This window comes from Gorilla gorilla, chromosome 2 (assembly GCF_029281585.2).
Source record: "Gorilla gorilla gorilla isolate KB3781 chromosome 2, NHGRI_mGorGor1-v2.1_pri, whole genome shotgun sequence".
Lineage (NCBI taxonomy): Eukaryota > Metazoa > Chordata > Mammalia > Primates > Hominidae > Gorilla > Gorilla gorilla.
Window position 1 is genome coordinate 124,331,798 of NC_086017.1, and position 22,647 is coordinate 124,354,444.

Sequence of the window (22,647 nt, forward strand, 5' to 3'; positions counted from 1 at the left end):
ACAGGGCTTTCCATTTACAAAACCTCTTCATATAGATGTTTCAACTAACTCTTAAACTACCCCCAAGAGACACAGATACATGAGGTGGAGGAAACAATGAATATTACCCAGGCATTTAAACTGGTAAACATGAACAGCACAAAATTCTGTATGTAATTAATATAAATATTAATTACAACTTGATTTTTACATATGTGCATGAGAGAGATAACACTATATTTTATATATGTATATAGATATTCTCATCTTTGTCTATATGTGTGTGTGTATATATATATTTTTTAATATTACATAAGGTTTTTTTTTTCTATATTTAAAAGATCACCCACAAAATACCATACCCATAGATTTACTTTCTGGCACAGAGCTGAATGTGTTCAGTGTTTAGAATTCCATTCTTACATGTAAAAGTCAAACAGATTGCCCAGAAGGTTAGATGAATTTGTTTTGTTCTTAATCTTCTCTACAAGGATGATACAAGTAGGTCATCTAAAAACATCAGGTTTGATCACTACCACATAATGCTCATCTAAGTTATGTATTGGTGTTACACAAATGCTCCTAGAAGTAGAGAAGATTGCAGGTAGAAGGAAGAAAAGGAGAGTTCTGTAAATTGCTGACACTCTGTAATAATGACAAAGTAAGAAAACCCAAAGATGGCAGCTAGTAACAAACTTCTATCTAAGCATATATATATCTCTCATGTATGCTTAGAGAGATAGACATTTGATAAAAGTCAGGTGCAGCCAGACATCAGAAATATTATTAATAGTACTGCTGAATGAAGTATAGTAAACATTTTTATACCACCAGCCCAAATTTTTTCCCAAATTTCACACTCATATATCCAGTGGCCTACTCAACACCTCCATCTAGAACTCAAATAGACTTCTCAAACTTAAGATACGTAAAGCCAAATTCCTCCTCAAGCCTTCTTTACCTCATAAATGGCAACTTCATCATTTTAATTATTCAGTCCAAAACTTTGGAATTACCCTTGACTCTTTTCCAATATCCTCTACTTCACTCCACATCCAATAAACTAGCAGACTGCATTGGTCAGCCTTCAAAATATATTCATAACTTGATCACTTTTCACACCCTCTCCCACTTCCACCCTAGACCAAGCTGCCATGTCTCACCTGAACTATTCCAATAACTCCTCATGTAATATTCTGCTTTTTGGCCACCTACTCTAGTCCCATACTGTTCCCAAACTGTTTGCTGAGGCACCTCAGGGCACTAAAGTGAACTTACAGGGGCACCGGGGAAAATTTAAATCTTCAAGGGAAATAGTGATGCCTGCCATCTATCAGACACTGGTGAACTATTAGCTCAGGACAGTTCACAGTTTCAATGTCAGATTCCATTACATTCCTTTTGAGGATGTCAAATCTTCTCATGGCTGGGTTTTCAGCAGTTGCTAGGTTAAAAAAACAAGTTCTGGAGGAAAATCAGTGTGGAACAGGAAATAAGAATGATTGTGTCCCACATGATTCCAAGCTTTGAGAAGTGGTACAGTGCTCAAAAGGTACATATCACCCATTAGTAAATAATTGTAGTTATTTAAGAGAAAGTATTACTTTTTCTCAAACAGCCCCTCAGTTGTTAGGACATAGTTGTTTGGACTCAACAACTTAGTAAGTAGAACTGTTTTTGGCCTAGTAGAACTGTTTTGTTATAAGACACTAAGGGCACGCGACCCAAGAAAGGGCACCAATCTCTGATCTAGTTTCAACACAGCCCAGAGTGATCCTCTTAAACCCAAGACAAATCACGTCTCTTCTCTTTAGTGGTTTCCCATCTCACTCAGCATAAAAGCCCATATCTTTAACCATCATGCAAGGCGCTATGTAATTGGGCTTACCTGATCTTGTCTCCTGCCTCTCTCTCTTCCTCTTCCTCATACTCTACTCTTGCCACACTGATCTCCTTGATGACTCTAAGCTCACCAGTCACAATCCCACCGCAAGACCTTCGCACTTGCTTTTCCTCTGCCCAGACTGCTCTTCTCTCAGCTACCCACATGCTCACTCCTCGCCTCTTCCAGGTCTTGGCTCAAATGTCACTTCCTCAGACAGGCATGGCCCATCTCATTTGTAACTGCATCCCACCCCATCCTATGCATTTCCTGTGCCTTTATGTGCTTTATTTTTCTTCAAAGTACATATCACCATCTAACTTACTATACTTCAACTTTTTGTTTTTAGGATTTATTTAGAATGTAAGCTCCATGCGGGCAAAGTTTTCTATATTTTGTTCACTATTCTATTTCCTGTACCTAGAACAGTACCAGGCCCACAGCAGGTATTCAACAAAGATTTGTTAAGTAAATTAGTACATTTTAAAACTGCACATCTTCCCAGGAGAATTAAAAACATATGTTCTGCAAAAATATGTATATGAATGTTCATAGCAGCATTATTCATAACAGACAAAACGTAAAAATAACCCAAATGTTCATTAACTAATGAAACGAGAAATAAAATATGGTACATCCATACAATGGAATATTATTGGGCAATACAAAGGAATGAAGTACTGATACATGCTAAACATAAATTAACCTTAAACATTATACTAAGTGAAAGAAAAGCACATATTACATTATTCCATTTCTATGTAATATCTATATTAGGCAAGTTCACAAACACAAAAAGTAGATTAGTGACTGCCAGGAGCTGGCAAGAAGAGAGAATGAAGAGTGACTTCTAAAGGGTACAGGATGGCCTGGCGCGGTGGCTCATGCCTGTAATCCCAACACTTTGGGAGGCCAAGTCAGGCAGATCACGAGGTCAGGAGATCGAGACCATCCTGGCTAACACGGTGAAACCCCGTCTCTGCTAAAAATACAAAAAATTAGCCAGGCGTGGTGGCAGGTGCCTGTAGTCCCAGCTACTCAGGAGGCTAAGACAGGAGAATGGCATGAACACAGGAGGCAGAGCTTGCAGTGAGCTGAGATCATGCCACTGCACTCCAGCCTGGGGGACAGAGTGGGACTCCATTTCAAAAAAAAAAGAAAAAGGGTACAGGATTTCTCTCTGGAGTGAGGAAAATGTTCTGGATTTAGATAACAGTGCTGACATACAACTTCAAACATACTAAAAACACTGATTTGTACATTTTAAAAGGGTGGAGGACTTAATGGTATGTGAACTATATTATCAAATTTGTGTGTGGTTTCGGTTTTTTGTTGTTGTTTTTTTTTTTTAGAGACAGGGTCTCACTCTGTCACCTAGGGTGGAGTGTAATGGCAAAATCATAGCTCACTGCAGCCTCAAACTCCTAGGCTCAAGTGATCCTCCTGCCTCAGCCTCCTAAGCAGCTAGGACTACAGGCATATGCTACCATGCCCAGCTGATATTTTTATTTTTTGTAGAGACAGGTCTCACTCTGTTACCCAGGCTGATCTCAAACTCCTGGCCTCAAGTGATCTTCCCACCTTGGCACCCAAAATGTTGGGATTAAAGGTGTAAGCCACTGCGCCTGGCCCTATATTATCAATTTTAAAAAATTATACATCTACATCTAATGTCCATTAACACAAACATAATTTATCTTCTAACTATTACTTGTCTAGTCTCTTCTGGCTGATAAATAAAAGTAATAATAACCATCATATGAGAACAAAAAAGATGAATAAAATAGACTGTGTACACTCAAGAAGCATACAGTCTCAGTAACAAGTACACATATAAGTATAAAACAATTTGATAAATGCAATAATACCAATATCCAGACAGTATCAGAAGTGCACAAAGAAGCAAGGTGCAGTGGCTCATGCCTGTAATCCCAGCACTTTCAAGGGCCAAGGCAGGCGAATAGCTTGAGCCCTGGAGTTCGAGACCAGCCTGGGCAACATGGTGAAACCCCATCTCTATAAAACATAAAAAGTTAGCTGGGTATGGTGGTGCGCACCTGTAGTCCCAGCGACTTGGGAAGCTAAGGTGGGAGGATCACTTGAGCCCAGGAGGTCCAGGCTGCAATGAACTCATGCCACTGCACTCCATCCTGGGTGAGAGAGTGAGACACCATCTCAAAAAAACAAAAAGTTCACAAAGGAAGAATGCTCAATGCAGCATGGAAGCAATAGGTTTTCCAGAAGAGAACGGTGTAAGTCTTTTAAAAAAGAAAAGGAGCAATTAGTCAAGCAGCAAAGAGGACTTTATGTAACAAATATGAAGATACTGTGAACAACTGTAAATGGCATCTGATGTAATTGCAAAAGGACTCCTCAAAGGCTATCTTCTGTTGTTTTGAAATTAAAAGTGGCTATCATAACACTCATTTCACATTTTGGATTAACTACTGTAACACTTGTAGTTATAATTTAAATGTAGACTCTGTCTTCCCACTAAATAGTAAGTCTCTTGAAGACAGGAAGACAGTCCATATACTACTTCCAAGCTTCTACTATAGTACTTCCATGTAATAAATGTTCAATAATACCTGCCACTGATGATAAAAATGACTGATAAGTAATCACATCAATACAGTTAAACCAAAAGCAACTCTAAGAGAATCCAGTACATGTTTAAAGATGTTTTATACCACTGAACACATAAAAATTGGGATCTCATCTGAGTACCTGTGTAGCAGCGTTTTCTTCTCTAAGACGAAGAATTTCAGCTGTCAGAGCATCAATGAGCTCTCGATGATCACCTAATACTTGTTCCAGTTGTTGCCTTGTCTCTACTTCTTTACGTAGCTGGATCTCACTCTACAAAAAAATATCAAATAAACTTCCACCAATAGCATCCATCACATGTTGAAAACTAAAAGTTTGCACTCAAAGCTGGCAAAGAAGATATTTACAAAGAAGCATATATTATGTGACAGTAATGATGAAGAGTTTTATTAAAAGTTTTATTATATTTAATTAAAGAAAATGTGCTTCTTTATCCTCTTCCCTTCTTTAAATAGAATAAAATGAACTAAACGCTATATAAAATTAAGTAACTACATTTTTTGTAAAAAGAAAGTAGAGGGATATACATATACATATTATTTGAATATACACTGACCATCTCTAGAAAGATACACTGGTATCTGGAATGATAGCTGGCTATAAATAAGCAAACACACTAGCTGGAAGTTAGTCATGAGAGTTAGTACAATCTGCTGTTATCTTTGAATTTCATAATATGTGACTATATCGCCAATTCAAAAATTAAGCTTGTTAAAATATAATTTAAAATAAAATGACTACAACTTTAAATGGTTTAACTTTGTAAAACAAGTGATTAGCTTAAAAGTACACGCTTCTGGTCGGGCATGGTGGCTCACGCCTGTAATCCCAGCACTTTGGGAGGCCAAGGCAGGCAGATTACAAGGTCAAGAGATCGAGACCATCCTGGCCAACATGGTGAATGAAACCCCGTCTCTACTAAAAATACAAAAATTAACTGGGCGTGGTGGCGCACGCCTGTAGTCCCAGATACTCAAGAGGCTGAGGCAGGAGAATCTCTTGAACCCAGGAGGCAGAGGTTGCAGTGAGCCAAGATCACGCCACTGCACTCCAGCCTAGCAACATAGTGAGACTCTGTCTCAAAAAAAAAAAAAAAAAAAAAAGTACATGCTTCTAAGCCTGCAATACTCTCCAAGAGCCAAAAGTATACTCCTGAAGATTCCTGAGTTAAGAGTGAAAGAATGTTAAGGTTTTAATAGGTCTGACAATACAATGAATCTATCATTAAAAAGTTAATTTTAGGGTCAGGTGCAGAGGCTCACGCCTGTAATACCAACACCTTGGGAAGCCAAGGTGGGCAGATCGCTTTGAACTCAGGATTTCGAGACCAGCCTGGGCAACATAGTGAGACTCTGTCTCTACAAAAAAAATACAAAAATTAGCTGGGTGTGGTGGCATGCGCCTGTGGTCCCAGCTACTTGGGAGGCTGAGGCTGGAAAACCACTTAAACCCAGGAGGTGGAGGTTGCAGTGAGCCGAGATCATGCCACTACTGCACCCTAGCCTGGGCAACAGAATGAGACCCTGTCTCAAAAAAAAAAAAAAAAAAAGCAATTCAAGTTTAGGAAGACGGCTCTAGAGAAACTAAAACATCTGTATTAAGGTGGTAAATCTATCTTATTAAATAATAAAGTTTCCTTAAACATTTTTCTCATATTTGTATAACAGGCTTAAGTACATAACAGTTTAAATAGATTTTCAAAGATGAAACACATAGCTAACTCTAATTCTGTGGCATTCTGTGGATGATTATTTGAAATCAAATTAAACAAACAATTATTTTTTTATTTTTTTTTGAGACAGTGTCTTGCTCTGCCGCCCAGGCTGGAGTGCAGTGGCGCGATCTCGGCTCACTGCAACCTCCACCTCCCTGGTGAAAGTAATTCTCCTGCCTCAGCCTCCCCAGAAGCTGGGATTACAGGCGCCCACCACCATGCCCAACTAATTTTTGTATTTTTAGTAGAGACAGGGTTTTACCACGTTGAGCCCAGGCTGGTCTTAAACTCCTGACCTCAGGCAATCTGCCCGCCTCGGCCTTCCAAAGGGCTGGGATTATAGGTTATAGGCGTGAGCCACCGCACCCAGCCAGACAAAGAATTCTTGCTTATTTTATAAATTATTTTTACAACAATAAAACATCTCCCACTTAGACATTGAAGCCATATGTGAGTTACCAGACATACAGGGAACATGAAGAATTCTCCCACATATCAAGTCTACCGATTATAGGCAATGCCACTCTCCAAACTGAATGTGGGAGTAGGAAGCAGAGAATAGCAATAGAATGCAGACACAGTTAACAGTTCTATTTAATCTACAACTGTCAAACAGTAATATTTAATATTAGCACAAGATATAATTATATTAATGGCAGATTTACCCTACTAATTATAATTTGCTAAAGCTCTTATTAAAATTAAAATCACTTATCTGAGCATGTATCAACTAACGGCAGAAAAGATTTAAAGGATAAGCCTTTACTGCAGATAATCTAAAACTGAGGTATTTTAAACAAAGCTATTCAAATTTGACTGTACTTTATTTGGAGGTTGCAATAAATGGAAAGGAAAAAAAACTCATGCATTTCTGCCTGAAGAGAAGACTCTACTAACCTAATGTTCTTACCTCTTTAAGGTACCGAACCAGGCGACAGAGGGAGCTCACCAGCGACAAAGTGAAGCCTGTAAGACCCTGACTGCTCTGCAGACCCTTGACCTCGCGACCTGTCCACCGCTCATATTCTTCCATTTCATGTTCCACTTCATGTATCATGTGTTTGAGGACATCCAGGTTGGAATTAGTCCTATTTGGTAAGTCTGCAGAGGTTGTGCTACCTGATAACATGTTTTTCTTCGGCTTGGAAAGAGCATGCAAATTCGGTTTTCTTTTCACTGATAATGAGAGAAGTCATTCTATTTTAAGACCAGGAAAAATTATGACTAGAAAACTACTAGAAAAATCTTTTGACTATTGTTCACAATTTATAAAAGGCTTTTATAGACGATATCACCATTTCTCTCATAAAAATTAAACAGTTTAAACCAGATTTACACTAGCTATAATGAATGCACTAGAACCACTGTTCCAGAGTTACATGTGGTAGGAGACATTTCTTAGCTACCATTCAATAAACTTTCAGTTGGAACCATGTGGATGAGATTAAGGGAGAAAAACATTGACTAAGAGATTAAGACAGCTGTATCAAGTTACATGTTTAATATTCATCTTTGTAAATTAAGGGACTGAACCTTTATTTAACAGCTGTTTTTGCTTCCTTGAGTTCAGCACGTGTCCCACAACATAGCTTGAGTCTAGAGTCTCAGTAGATTCTTCAGGCTGAAGCCTGGTTTGGAGTCTCTTGACAGCATAGGTAGCATTCAGAGCAGCTAAAAGGAAGAACATTTCCAAAAGTATCTCAAGTGAACAAACTTCTTAAGAAAGTATTTCAATTGACAGATCCATCAGTATTTTAGTCAATTAGGCAAAGGCAGTCAAAACTCAAATAACATTCATTTAAAAATTACTGCATTCAAGAATGAACCTAATAAAGCAGGCACCTAGAAATAATGCAAAAGGGAAACAAACCTCTTTGCTCCCCTGATGAAAGAGCAGATGATGGTGTTCCTGGAGGAGTTATTTGTGACTGGGTTGCTATTTTCTGCTGAATGTCAGTCCACAACTTACTAATTAACTCAGAATTCTCTTCTGTTAGTTGTTGGAGAAACCTATAAATTACAGGACAATAAGCTACATGAGAATTATAATATAAATTAATATAATATAAATATAAATTAAATGATAGCAGGCATTTAATTTATATTTATATTATCTATATTATTATAATTTATATTTATATAATTATAAATTTAATTTTTATATATAAATATGCATATAAATTTAATTATAATTTATAATTAAATTATATAATTATATATAATTATATAATAATTACACATAATTATAAAATATATTCTATATTACATGTAATTTAATTTATAATTTAATTATATAAATCAAATTATATTTATAATTATACAAATTAAATTACATTTATATTTAATTTATATGTATATATTAATTTATATAAAAATAGGTGCTATCATTTAAACTGTTCAAATAGTTACGTTTGATTTGAAGGAGCTTTTAGTAATTCATAGTCAAAGAAAAAACACTATTCACTATAACTGATAAGACAGGTAGATAGCAAAAATGCCTATCACCTTAGTGTTAGAAAGAATCATTCCATCTGCCTCCCAGTTTCCTACCTACCTTGGTCCCTAACATAGGTATGTTTGCCCTTTCTGCAGTTTTGTGGTATGGCTCCATCCTCCTCTCTCTTTCTCTAGAGTAAAGTAATTAAGCATATATGGCTCAGCCCCTTTTGGTTTCTCTGTCCTACAAAAGAGCCTGTCCACAGAGCAGCCAGTCTCTGCTCATCAATGAAGTAAATTGACCACAGCATACTCTGTCCCTGTGTGTCAGGGAGGGGCTAGATAGAGTGAGAAGAGGCGCTGCAGTTTAGGGGTTAGTAATTACAAGCACATTGGTTACAGAGCTAAGTGTTATGCTATAAACACTTTTATCACTGATAAGGTTGATATTTTAATTTTCAACTGTCTGATTCATTTGTCTATTTCTCAAAGTGCTAAAGTTACAGCCTACCTTCTTCTGGAGGCTTAGTATAAAAGCAAGAACAAAGAGATAAATGGTGGGAAAAAAATTTAAGCAAAAGGAACCAGGACTTGATGTTTTGAGAAGTTTTCAGCCTGTCCAAATTGCAAAAGATTAGTAAAGTCGCTGTTAGGAAAGCATACTCTGGAGAGAAGGGCAAGAGTGTGGCTGAATAACCTTTTGCTAGTTCTGAAGAGATAAAGCATGTGATTCATGGATCCTCCAAATGATGTCAGAAGAAGCTAACAATAAAGATGGGATTTTCCAGGAAAGATCTGTCTATGGAGTAGATGACCATGACATACACAAGACACAAGATCTTTTGAGAATGTTATACCAACAGAAATACTGCTAGCTTGAATGGAAAGACACAAAGACAGGATGAAATGAAGGAAGAGTGCTAGACTCAAAAAATTCTACAGACTACCTTTCTCAGCCTCTGGTAACCATCATTCTACTCTCTATCTTCCTAAGTTCAACTGTTTTAATTTTTAGCTCCCAGAAGTAAGTGAGAACATGTGGCCAGAGCTGCAGATCCATAGGTTCAGAGGCCAAAGCCAGAGCCACAGGCACAGAGGGCAAAGCCAGAGCCACAGGCACAGAGGGCAGAGCCATGGATCCAGAAGGGTAAAGACTCAAGTCACAGAGCATTAAGTCCTAATAGTATTTCCTCTAACGAATTTCAAAGTTGCTTGGAACTGCTGATCCCTTTCTTCCTTGATTTTCCCTCGTAAAATGGAAATGTCTATAACTTTCATCCTATGTCTGTCCCATCATGGTATTTTGAAAGCAGACAACTTGTCTTCTAGTTTCATAGGACCACAAATGGAGAATTTTGCACCAGGATGGATTCTATCCAGTCCTCCCATAACTGATTTAGATGATGAGATTTGGGACTTTTGAGCTAATGAGATTTAGATGAGATTTTGAACTTGAAATGAAGCTGAAAATTGAAGGATACTGGGATGGATCTTTGGGGCCCACTGGAAGGACCATGGTAGGCTAAATAATAATGCCTGAAGATATTCCATGTCCTAAACCCTGGAGCCTGTCACTATTACCTTATATGGCAAAAAAGGGGTGGGGGAAGCCTCTTCAGATACAATTTAGAATCTTGAGATGGGGAGATTATCTTGGGTAGGCCCTAAATGCAATCACATATTTTTTTTTAAAAATTTTTCTTATTTCATGTATATTCTTATAAGAAACAGACAGAGGAAGATCTTTGACACCCACACAGAGGAGATGATGTGAAGACAAGAGGCAGAGATTGGTGTGCTGCAGCCACAATTTCAGAAGCTAGAAGAAGCAAGGAGCAAATTCTCTTCCAGAGCAGCTTCTCCTCTGGAGGGAGTGTGGCCCTACTGATATCTTGACGTTGGCCTAGTGAAACTGATTTTGGATTTCTGGCCCCCAGAACTGGGAAGAAATCAAGTTCTGTTGATTTAAGCCACCAAACTTGTGGGATATTTAATATACTTAATTGCAGCTATAAGACAAAAACAAAAATGGGATACCCATGGAAGCATAGTATGTAAATACTTCATGTTCTGTCAAAGCAAAATATATAACTAAAAATGGGAAGGATGGAGAGAAAATAATGGAAAGAATAGGAATATAGAAAACCTCACTTATTAAAACCAAAAAAAAATTTTGTTTTTTCGGGAAGGGCAGCCTAGGTGGCCGAATAGGAACAGCTCCGGTCTACAGCTCCCAGCGTGAGTGACGCAGAAGATGGGTGATTTCTGCATTTCCATCTGAGGTACCGGGTTCATCTCACTAGGGAGTGCCAGACGGTGGGCGCAGGACAGTGGGTGCAGCGCACCGTGCGCGAGCTGAAGCAGGGCGAGGCATTGCCTCACTCGGGAAGTGCAAGGGGTCAGGGAGTTCCCTTTCCTAGTCAAAGAAAGGGGTGATAGACGGCACCTGGAAAATCGGGTCACGCCCACCCTAATACTGCGCTTTTCCGATGGGCTTAAAAAACGGTGCACCAGGACATTATATCCGGCACCTGGCTCGGAGGGTCTTACGCCCACAGAGTCTCGCTGATTGCTAGCACAGCAGTCTGAGATCAAACTGCAAGGCGGCAGCGAGGCTGGGGGAGGGGCACCCGCCATTGCCCAGGCTTGCTTAGGTAAACAAAGCAGCCGGGAAGTTCCAACTGGGTGGAGCCCACCACAGCTCAAGGAGGCCTGCCTGCCTCTGTAGGCTCCACCTCTGGGGGCAGGGCACAGACAAACAAAAAGACAGCAGTAACCTCTACAGACTTAAATGTCCCCATCTGACAGCTTTGAAGAGAGCAGTGGTTCTCCCAGCATGCAGCTGGAGATCTGAGAACGGGCAGACTGCCTCCTCAAGTGGGTCCCTGACCCCTGACCCCCGAGCAGCCTAACTAGGAGGCAACCCCCAGTAGGGGCAGACTGACACCTCACACGGCCGGGTACTCCTCTGAGACAAAAATTCCAGAGGAACGATCAGACAGCAGCATTCGCGGTTCACGAAAATCCACGGTTCTGCAGCCACCGCTGCTGATACCCAGGCAAACAGTGTCTGGAGTGGACCTCTAGCAAACTCCAACAGACCTGCAGCTGAGGGTCCTGTCTGTTAGAAGGAAAACTAACAAACAGAAAGGACATCCACACCAAAAACCCATCTCTACATCACCATAAGCAAAGACCAAAAGTAGATAAAACCACAAAGATGGGGAAGAAACAGAGCAGAAAAACTGGAAACTCTAAAAAGCAGAGCACCTCTCCTCCTCCAAAGGAACGCAGTTCCTCACCACCAACGGAACAAAGCTGGACGGGGAATGACTTTGACGAGTTGAGAGAAGAAGGCTTCAGACTATCAAACTACTCTGAGCTACAGGACTAAATTCAAACCAAAGGCAAAGAAGTTAAAAACTTTGAAAAAAATTTAGACGAATGCATAACTAGAATAACCAATACAGAGAAGTGCTTAAAGGAGCTGATGGAGCTGAAAGCTAAGGCTCGAGAACTACATGAAGAATGCAGAAGCCTCAGGAGCTAATGCGATCGACTGCAAGAAAGGGTATCAGTGATGGAAGATGAAATGAATGAAATGAAGCGAGAAGGGAAGTTTACAGAAAAAAGAATAAAAAGAAACGAACAAAGTCTCCAAGAAATATGGGACTATGTGAAAAGACCAAATCTACGTCTGATTGGTGTACCTGAAAGTGACGGGGAGAATGGAACCAAGTTGGAAAACACTCTGCAGGATATTATCCAGGAGAACTTCCCCAATCTAGCAAGGCAGGCCAACATTCAGATTCAGGTAATACAGAGAACACCACAAAAATACTCCTCAAGAAGAGCAACACCAAGACACATAATTGTCAGATTCACCAAAGTAGAAATGAAAGAAAAAATGTTAAGGGCAGCCAGAGAGAAAGGTCACGTTAACAACAAAGGGAAGACCATCAGACTAACAGCAGATCTCTCGGCAGAAACTCTACAAGCCAGAAGAGAGTGGGGGCCAATATTCAACATTCTTAAAGAAAAGAATTTTCAACCCAGAATTTCATATCCAGCCAAACTAAGCTTCATAAGTGAAGGAGAAATAAAATCCTTTACAGACAAGCAAATGCTGAGAGATTTTGTCACCACCAGGCCTGCCCTAAAAGAGCTCCTGAAGGAAGCACTAAACATGGAAAGGAACAACCAGTACCAGCCACTGCAAAATCATGCCAAATTGTAAAGACCATCGAGGCTAGGAAGAAACTGCATCAACTAACGAGCAAAATAATCAGCTAACATCATAATGACAGGATCAAATTCACACTTAACAATATTAACTTTAAATGTAAATGGACTAAATGCTCCAATTAAAAGACACAGACTGGCAAATTGGATAAAGAGTCAAGACCCATCAGTGTGCTGTAATCAGGAAACCCATCTCACGTGCAGAGACACACATAGGCTCAAAATAAAAGGACGGAGGAAAATCTACCAAGCAAATGGAAAACAAAAAAAGGCAGGGGTTGCAAACCTAGTCTCTGATAAAACAGACTTTAAACCAACAAAGATCAAAAGAGACAAAGAAGGCCATTACATAATGGTAAAGGGATCAATTCAACAAGAAGAGCTAACTATCCTAAATATATATGCACCCAATACAGGAGCACCCAGATTCATAAAGCAAGTCCTGAGTGACCTACAAAGAGACTTAGACCCCCACACAATAATAATGGGAGACTTTAACACCCCACTGTCCACATTAGACAGATCAATGAGACAGAAAGTCAACAAGGATACCCAGGAATTGAACTCAGCTCTGCACCAAGCAGACTTAATAGACATCTACAGAACTCTCCACCCCAAATCAACAGAGTATACATTTTTTTCAGCACCACACCACACCTATTCCAAAATTGACCACATACTGGGAAGTAAAGCTCTTCTCAGCAAATGTAAAAGAACAGAAATTATAACAAACTGTCTCTCAGACCACAGTGCAATCAAACTAGAACTCAGCATTATGAAACTCACTCAAAACCGCTCAACTATATGGAAACTGAACAACCTGCTCCTGAATGACTACTGGGTACATAATGAAATGCAGGCAGAAATAAAGATGTTCTTTGAAACCAATGAGAACAAAGACACAACATACCAGAATCTCTGGGACACACTCAAAGCAGTGTGTAGAGGGAAATTTATAGCACTAAATGCCCACAAGAGAAAGCAGGAAAGATCCAAAATTGACACCCTAACATCACAATTAAAAGAACTAGAAAAGCAAGCACAAACACATTCAAAAGCTAGCAGAAGGCAAGAAATAACTAAAATCAGAGCAGAACTGAAGGAAATAGAGACACAAAAAACCCTTCAAAAAATCAATGAATCCAGGAGCTGGTTTTTTGAAAGGATCAACAAAATTGATAGACTGCTAGCAAGATTAATAAAGAAGAAAAGAGAAGAATCAAATAGATGCAATAAAAATGATAAAGGGGATATCACCACCAATCCCACAGAAATACAAACTACCATCAGAGAATACTACAAACACCTCTACACAAATAAACTAGAAAATCTAGAAGAAATGGATAAATTCCTCGACAAATACATCCTCCCAAGACTAAACCAGGAAGAAGTCGAATCTCTGAATAGACCAATAACAGGCTCTGAAATTGTGGCAATAATCAATAGCTTACCAACCAAAAAGAGTCCAGGACCAGATGGATTCACAGCCGAATTCTACCAGAGGTACAAGGAGGAACTGGTACCATTCCTTCTGAAACTATTCCAATCAATAGAAAAAGAGGGAATCCTCCCTAACTCATTTTATGAGGCCAGCATCATCCTGATACCAAAGCCCGGCAGAGACACAACGAAAAAAGAGAATTTTCGACCAATATCCTTGATGAACATTGATGCAAAAATCCTCAATGAAATACTGGCAAACCGAATCCAGCAGCACATCAAAAAGCTTATCCACCATGATCAAGTGGGCTTCATCCCTGGGATGCAAGGCTGGTTCAATATACGCAAATTAATAAATGTAATCCAGCATATAAACAGAACCAAAGACAAAAACCACATGATTATCTCAATAGATGCAGAAAAGGCCTTTGACAAAATTCAACAACCCTTCATGCTAAAAACTCTCAAATAAATTAGGTATCGATGGGATGTATCTCAAAATAATAAGAGCTGTTTATGACAAACCCACAGCCAATATCGTATTGAATGGGCAAAAACTGGAAGCATTCCCTTTGAAAACTGGCACAAGACAGGGATGCCCTCTCTCACCACTCCTATTCAACACAGTGTTGGAAGTTCTGGCCAGGGCAATTAGGCAGGAGAAGGAAATAAAGGGTATTCAATTAGGAAAAGAGGAAGTCAAATTGTCCCTGTTTGCAGATGACATGATTGTATATCTAGAAAACCCCGTCGTCTCAGACCAAAATCTCCTTAAGCTGATAAGCAACTTCAGCAAAGTCTCAGGATACAAAATCAATGTACAAAAATCACAAGCATTCTTATACACCAATAACAGACAAACAGAGAGCCAAATCATGAGTGAACTCCCATTCACAATTGCTTCAAAGAGAATAAAATACCTACGAATCCAACTTACAAGGGACGTGAAGGACCTCTTCAAGGAGAACTACAAACCACTGCTCAATGAAATAAAAGAGGATACAAACAAATGGAAGAACATTCCATGCTCATGGGTAGGAAGAATCAATATCATGAAAATGGCCCTACTGCCCAAGGTAATTTATAGATTCAATGCCATCCCCATCAAGCTACCAATGAATTTCTTCACAGAATTGGAAAAAACTACTTTAAAGTTCATATGGAACCAAAAAAGAGCCCGCATCGCCAAGTCAATCTGAGCCCAAAGAACAACACTGGAGGCATCATGCTACCTGACTTCAAACTATACTACAAGGCTACAGTAACCAAAACAGCATGGTACTGGTACCAAAACAGAGATATAGATCAATGGAACAGAACAGAGCCCTCAGAAATAACGCCGCATACCTACAACTATCTGATCTTTGACAAACTTGAGAAAAACAAGCAATGGGGAAAGGATTCCCTATTTAATAAATGGTGCTGGGAAAACTGGCTAGCCATATGTAGAAAGCTGAAACTGGATCCCTTCCTTACACCTTATACAAAAATTAATTCAAGATGGATTAAAGACTTAAATGTTAGACCTAAAACCATAAAAACCCTAGAAGAAAACCTAGGCATTACCATTCAGGACATAGGCATGGGCAAGGACTTCATGTCTAAAACACCAAAAGCAATGGCAACAAAGCCAAAATTGACAAATGGGATTTAATTAAACTAAAGAGCTTCTGCACAGCAAAAGAAACTACCATCAGAGTGAACAGGCAACCTACAAAATGGGAGAAAATTTTTGCAACCTACTCATCTGACAAAGGGCTAATATCCAGAATCTACAAAGAAATCAAATTTACAAGAAAAAAACAACCCCATCAAAAAGTGGGTGAAGGACATGAACAGACACTTCTCAAAAGAAGACATTTATGCAGCCAAAAAACACATGAAAAAATGCTCACCATCACTGGCCATCAGAGAAATGCAAATCAAAACCACAATGAGATACCATCTCACACCAGTTAGAATGGCAATCATTAAAAAGTCAGGAAACAACAGGTGCTGGAGAGGATGTGGAGAAGTAGGAACACTTTTACACTGTTGGTGGGACTGTAAACTAGTTCAACCATTGTGGAAGTCAGTGTGGCGATTCCTCAGGGATCTAGAACTAGAAATACCATTTGACCCAGCCATCCCATTACTGGATATATACCCAAAGGACTATAAATCATGCTGCTATAAAGACACATGCATACGTATGTTTATTGCGGCACTATTCACAATAGCAAAGACTTGGAACCAACCCAAATGTCCAACAAGGATAGACTGGATTAAGAAAATGTGGCACATATACACCATGGAATACTATGCAGCCTTAAAAAATGGTAAGTTCATGTCCTTTGTAGGGACATGGATGAAATTGGAAATCATCATTCTCAGTAAACTATCGCAAGGACAAAAAACCAAACACCGCACGTTCTCACTCATAGGTGGGAACTGAACAATGAGAACACTTGGACACAGGAAGGGGAACATCACACTCTGGGGACTGTTGTGGGATGGGGGGAGGGGGGAGGGATAGCATTAGGAGATATACCTAATGCTAAATGATGAGTTAATGGGTACAGCACACCAGCATGGCACATGTGTATATACTTAACTAACCTGCACATTGTGCACATGTACCCTAAAACTTAAAGTATAATAATAATAAAATAAAATAAAAAGAATCTGCAGAAAAAAAAGCATTAAAAAAAAAATTTAACTGACATACCTGACAATGACATGTAAAAAAAGAAAACAAGATTAAAGCCTCTATAAAAGGTATATATACAAAGGTAACCACCAGAACAAAATTACAAACTTCCTAAATACCAAAAGAAATTTTTTAAAAGAACAGAGAAGAAACATCACATAGAAAATGAAATTATAGTACAATAGACAGTACTATAAAATATGTGATGAAGTTAACATCAAACATATCAGTAAGTGTTATAAGCTTACTTTCAATTAAAAGAAGAATATTTTCAAATTGTCTAACAAGGCAAGACTGAACTCTGCATTGTATACAAGAGACATACTTAATACAAAATAATTCCAGAAGGCTAAATATATTAAACATCTAAAATACAGAAAGCTAAATGTAAAAAGCCAAGATAAGCCAGGAAATTGGAAACAAGAAAAAAGTAGAGGTTTCATTCCTGATATTAGATGAAGTAGAAATGAAGTCAACAGGTATTAAATGTGACAAAGCATACTTTATAATGCTAAAAGTTATAAATCACAATGAAGATATAACACTTACGTTCCAAAAAACATGGACCAAAAAACACAATAATCACTTTTATAAGAAAGGAAGTATTTAACTCTGAACAATTAAATATACTTCAACATAAAATGTGAAGAGAAATAGAAACATACTAGTAGTAGGAGACTTTAATACACCATTCTCAGAAGAAAAGAGTGGCAAAAACAAGTAAGGATACAAAAGTATTCAACAATATAATCAGTGAGGTAGATCTATGGATATACCTTTAGAACTTTATACCTTGTTAGAGTATATACCTTCTTCTCAGGCACACACATGGAACATTTGTAAAAATTTGATCATATATTAGGTCACAAAGAAAACATCATTAAGTTCCACAGGTAGAAATATTACAAATCACACTCTGAGTGTAACGTAATAAAACTAGAAAAACGAAGAGGCTCTGGAAATTTTTTTTAAATCTTCTATTAGACAATTTTTTTTAAAATTATTATTATACTTTAAGTTTTAGCGTACATGTGCACAATGTGCAAGTTAGTTACATATGTATACATGTGCCATGTTGGTGCGCTGCACCCATTAACTTGTCATTTAGCATTAGGTATATCTCCTAATGCTATCCCTCCCCCCACCCCCCACCCCACAACAGTTGCCAGTGTGTGATGTTCCCCTTCCTGTGTCCATGTGTTCTCATTGTTCAATTCCCATCTATGAGTGAGAACATGTGGTGTTTGGTTTTTTGTCCTTGCGATAGTTTACTGAGAATGATGATTTCCAATTTCATCCATGTCCCTACAAAGGACATGAACTCATCATTTTTTATGGCTGCATAGTATTCCATGGTGTATATGTGCCACATTTTCTTAATCCAGGCTATCACTGTTGGACATTTGGGTCGGTTCCAAGTCTTTGCCATTGTGAATAGTGCCGCAATAAACATACGTATGCATGTGTCTTTATAGCAGCATGATTTATAGTCCTTTGGGTATATACCCAGCAATGGGATGGCTGGGTCAAATGGTATTTCTAGTTCTAGATCACTGAGGAATCGCCACACTGACTTCCACAATGGTTGAACTAGTTTACAGTCCCACCAACAGTGTAAAAGTGTTCCTATTTCTCCACATCCTCTCCAGCACCTGTTGTTTCCTGACTTTTTAGACAATTCTTAAGTAAACATGAAAATATAAACTGAAATTACCTCATTCCTAAAGTAACAAAACACTACATACCAGAATGTATGGTACACATTTATAGTAGTGATCAGAGTAGAATTCAGAGCCCTAAACATGTTTATGAATTAAAAATAAAAGAATGAAAATGAATGTATTAAATTCTCAACTAGGGTTACTAGAAAAAGTAAACAAAAAAAAACACACAACGAAGGAAATAAAGACAAAAGCAAAACTGATGAGGAAGAAATCAGAAAACTAGACCTCTAACTAATAAATTAAAAATGTTAGTTCTTCGAAAATTCATAAAATAGGCAAACCACTAAATAACCTAATTTTAAAAAAGAGAACCAAAATAAATGATTGAGGAGAACAAGTAAGCACTGAAACAAAAATTTTTAAGAAGTATAGAGATTATTGGCACATCTCTATAGAAATACACTGATTAACCTAGATGAAATGGAAAATTTCCTAAGAAAATATAACTTATAAAAATTGGCTTGAGAAGAAATAGAAGCTTAAATAAACAAGCAAAGTTACTACGGCACTTCCCCACAGAAAAAAAAAAGCACCATGTGCAAATAGTTTCAAAGGAGGAAAGCTATCAGCCTCAAAAAACAGATAGTCTCAGTGCTATATAAATTGTTCCAGGACTTAAAAAATTAGAAAAATCTTCCAGATGGTTCTGATGAAATCAAGTATCGCATTGTTACCTCAATCTGATAAAGGCTGCAGACACAAAAAAACTACAGAGAATATCATTTATGAATTTTAACACAAGAATACTAAATAAAATATTAACAAACAACCTCCAATACTCCATTAATGAAAATAACACATTGTGGCCAAATAGAATTTACTGCAGAAATGCAAGGATAGCACAATATTAGGAAACTCATAACATAATGTACCATATTAAGAGACATAAGCAGAAAACTCATATGATTATCTCTATAGATATTGAAAAAGTCTGATAAAATTAACACTTATTACTGATTAAAATAAAACAATCAAGAAAACAAGAATTGATTGGCATTTCCTTAGCATTGTTTAAAAAAAAATGTATCTGGGTATGGTGTTTGCATGCCTGTAGTCCCAGCTACTAGAGGCTGAGGGAGGCTGAGGTGAGAGGCTGAGGTGAGAGGATTACCTGAGCTGTGATCACACCACTGCACTCTGGCCAGGGTGACAGAGTGAGATCCTGTCTCAAAAACGACTAAAAATAACAATGATTTAAAAAATTTAAAGAAAGAAAGAAAGAAAAAAGACCTCAGTACTAAAGCCAATACCTTACTTAAGAGGAAACAATAGAAGCATTTTCATACAATCGGAAACAAGGCAAGGATCCCCACTATCTCCATTATTATTGAACACTGTCCTATAACTAATAAAATATACAAAAGAAACCAATTAGAGGTGAAAGACTTAGATAACAAGGAAAACAATGTCTATTTGCAGATGAGATGACAATCAACCTAGAAACCCCTAGAAAATCAGTGCTAAAACTAATTCAACCAAGATTCAATAAAGTAGCAGAATATCAAGGCAACACATGGAAATCAGTAACTTTCATAAAAACAAAGAATAACTAGTTAGGAGGTATAATGGAAGACAAAATTCCATTTAAAAGAATAACAAAAGCCCCAAAATACTTAGGAATAAACTCAATAAAAAATAAGCAAACTCTATATGAGAGAAATGTTAAGACACTGTTGAAAAACAGAAAAGTAGACTTTTTTTTCTAGTATTTTTTTTATTATTATTATACTTTAAGTTCTGGGGTATATGTGCAGAACGTGCAGTTTTGTTACATAGGTATACACGTCCCATAGTGGTTTGCTGCACCCATCAACCTGTCACCTACATTAGGTATTTCTCCTAACACTATCCCTCCCCTAGCCCCCCCCACCCTCCAACAGGCCCCAGTGTGTGATGTTCTCCTCCCTGTGTCCATGTGTTCTCATTGTTCACCTCCCACTTATGAGTGAGAACACACAGTGTTTGGTTTTCTGTTCTTATGTTAGTTTGCTGAGAATTATGGTTTCCAGCTTTATCCATGTCCCTGCAAAGGACATGAACTCATCTTTTTTATGGCTGCATAGTATTCCATGGTATATATGTGAGACATTTTCTTTATCCAGTCTACCATTGATGGGCACATGGGTTGGTTCCAAGTCTCTGTTATTGTGAATAGTGATGCAATAAACATATGTGTCCATGTGTCTGTATAGAATGATTTATAATCCTTTGGGTATATACCCAGTAATGGGATTGCTGGGTCAAATGGTATTTCTAGTTCTAGATCCTTGAGGAATCACCACACTGTCTTCCACAATGGTTGAACTAATTTACACTCCCAACAGTGTAAAAGCATTCCTATTGCTCCACATCCTTTCTAGCATCTGTTATTTCCTGACTTTTTAATGATCGCCATTCTAACTGGCGTGAGATGGTATCTCATTGTGGTTTTGATTTGCATTCTCTGATGACCACTGATGATGAGCTTTTTTTCGTATGTTTTTTGGCCGCATAAATGTCTTATTTGAGAAGTGTCTGTTCATATCCTCCACCTACTTTTTGATGGGGTTGTTTTTTTCTTGTAAATTTGTTTAAGTTCTTTGTAGATTCTGGATACTAGCCCTTTGTCAAATAGATAGATTGCAAAAATTTTCTCCCATTCTGTAGATTACCTGTTCACTATGATCACAGTTTCTTTTACTGTGCAGGAGCTCTTTAGTTTAATTAGATCCTCTTTGTCAATTTTGGCTTTTGTTGCCATTGCTTTTGGAGTTTTAGACCTGAAGCCTTTGTGTATGCCTATGTCCTGAATGGTACTGCCTAGGTTTTCTTCTAGGATTTTTTATGGTTTTAGGTCTTACATTTAACTCTTTAATCCATCTTGAGTTAATTTTTGTATAAGGTGTAAGGAAGAAGCCTAGTTTCAGTTTTCTGCATATGGCTAGCCAGTTTTCCCAACATCATTTATTAAATAAGGAATCCTTTCCCTATTGTTTGTCTTGGGTTTGTCAAAGGTCAGATGGTTGTAGATGTGTGGTGTATTTCTGAGGGCTCTGTTCTGTTCCATTGGTCTACATATCTGTTTTGGTACCAGTACCATGCTGTTTTGGTTACTGCAGCCTTGTAGTATAGTTTGAATTCAGGTAGTGTGATGACTCCAGCTTTGTTCTTTTTGCTTAGGATTGTCTTGGCTATGCAGGCTCTTTTTTGGCTCCATATGAAGTTTAAAGTAGTTTTTTCTAATTCTGTGAAGAAAGCCAATGGTAGCTTGATGGGGATAGCACTGAATCTATAAATTACTTTTGGCAGTATGGCCATTTTCATGATATTGAGTCTTCCTATCCATGAGCATGGAATGATTTTCCATTTGTTTGTGTCGTCTCTTATTTCCTTGAGCAGTGGTTTGTAGTTCTCCTTGAAGAGGTCCTTCACATCCCTTGTAAGTTGAATTCCTAGGTATTTTATTCTCTTAGTAGCAATTGTGAATGGGAGTTCACTCATGATTTGGCTCTCTGTTTGTCTGTTATTGGTGTATAAGAATGCTTGTGATTTTTGCACATTGATTTTGTATCCTGAGACTTTGCTGAAGTTGCTTATCAGCTTAAGGAGATTTTGGGCTGAGACGATGGTGTTTTCTAAATATACAATCATGTCATCTGCAAACAGAGACAGTTTGACTTCCTCTTTTCCTACCTGAATGCCCTTTATTTCTGTCTCTTGCCTGATTGTCATGGCCAGAACTTCCAATACTATGTTGAATAGGAGTGGTGAGAGAAGGCATCCTTGCCTTTTGCCTTGCCCATCCAGTATTCTATTGGCTGTGGGTTGGTCACAAATAGCTCTTATTATTTTGAGATATGTTCCACCGATACCTAGTTTATTGAATTTTTAACATGAAGGGGTGTTGAATTTTGTCAAAGGCCTTTTCTGCATCTATTAGGTTAATCATGTGATT

General features: G+C 38.0%; 1 protein-coding gene across 13 annotated transcripts in view; it reads right to left on the minus strand.

The window, feature by feature from the left end:
• Window positions 1–22,647, minus strand: part of SPICE1 (spindle and centriole associated protein 1) — a 70,636-nt gene that overhangs the window by 16,581 nt on the left and 31,408 nt on the right. For all 13 annotated transcript variants that reach the window (XM_055381641.2, XM_055381639.2, XM_055381643.2 and 10 more), the window contains exons 8-11: window positions 8,053–8,192; window positions 7,716–7,853; window positions 7,093–7,358; window positions 4,589–4,720 (exon numbers count right to left, since the gene is read on the minus strand). In XM_055381641.2, the coding sequence (XP_055237616.1) occupies window positions 4,589–4,720; window positions 7,093–7,358; window positions 7,716–7,853; window positions 8,053–8,192 (676 nt within the window). The remainder of the gene's footprint in view (window positions 1–4,588; window positions 4,721–7,092; window positions 7,359–7,715; window positions 7,854–8,052; window positions 8,193–22,647) is intronic.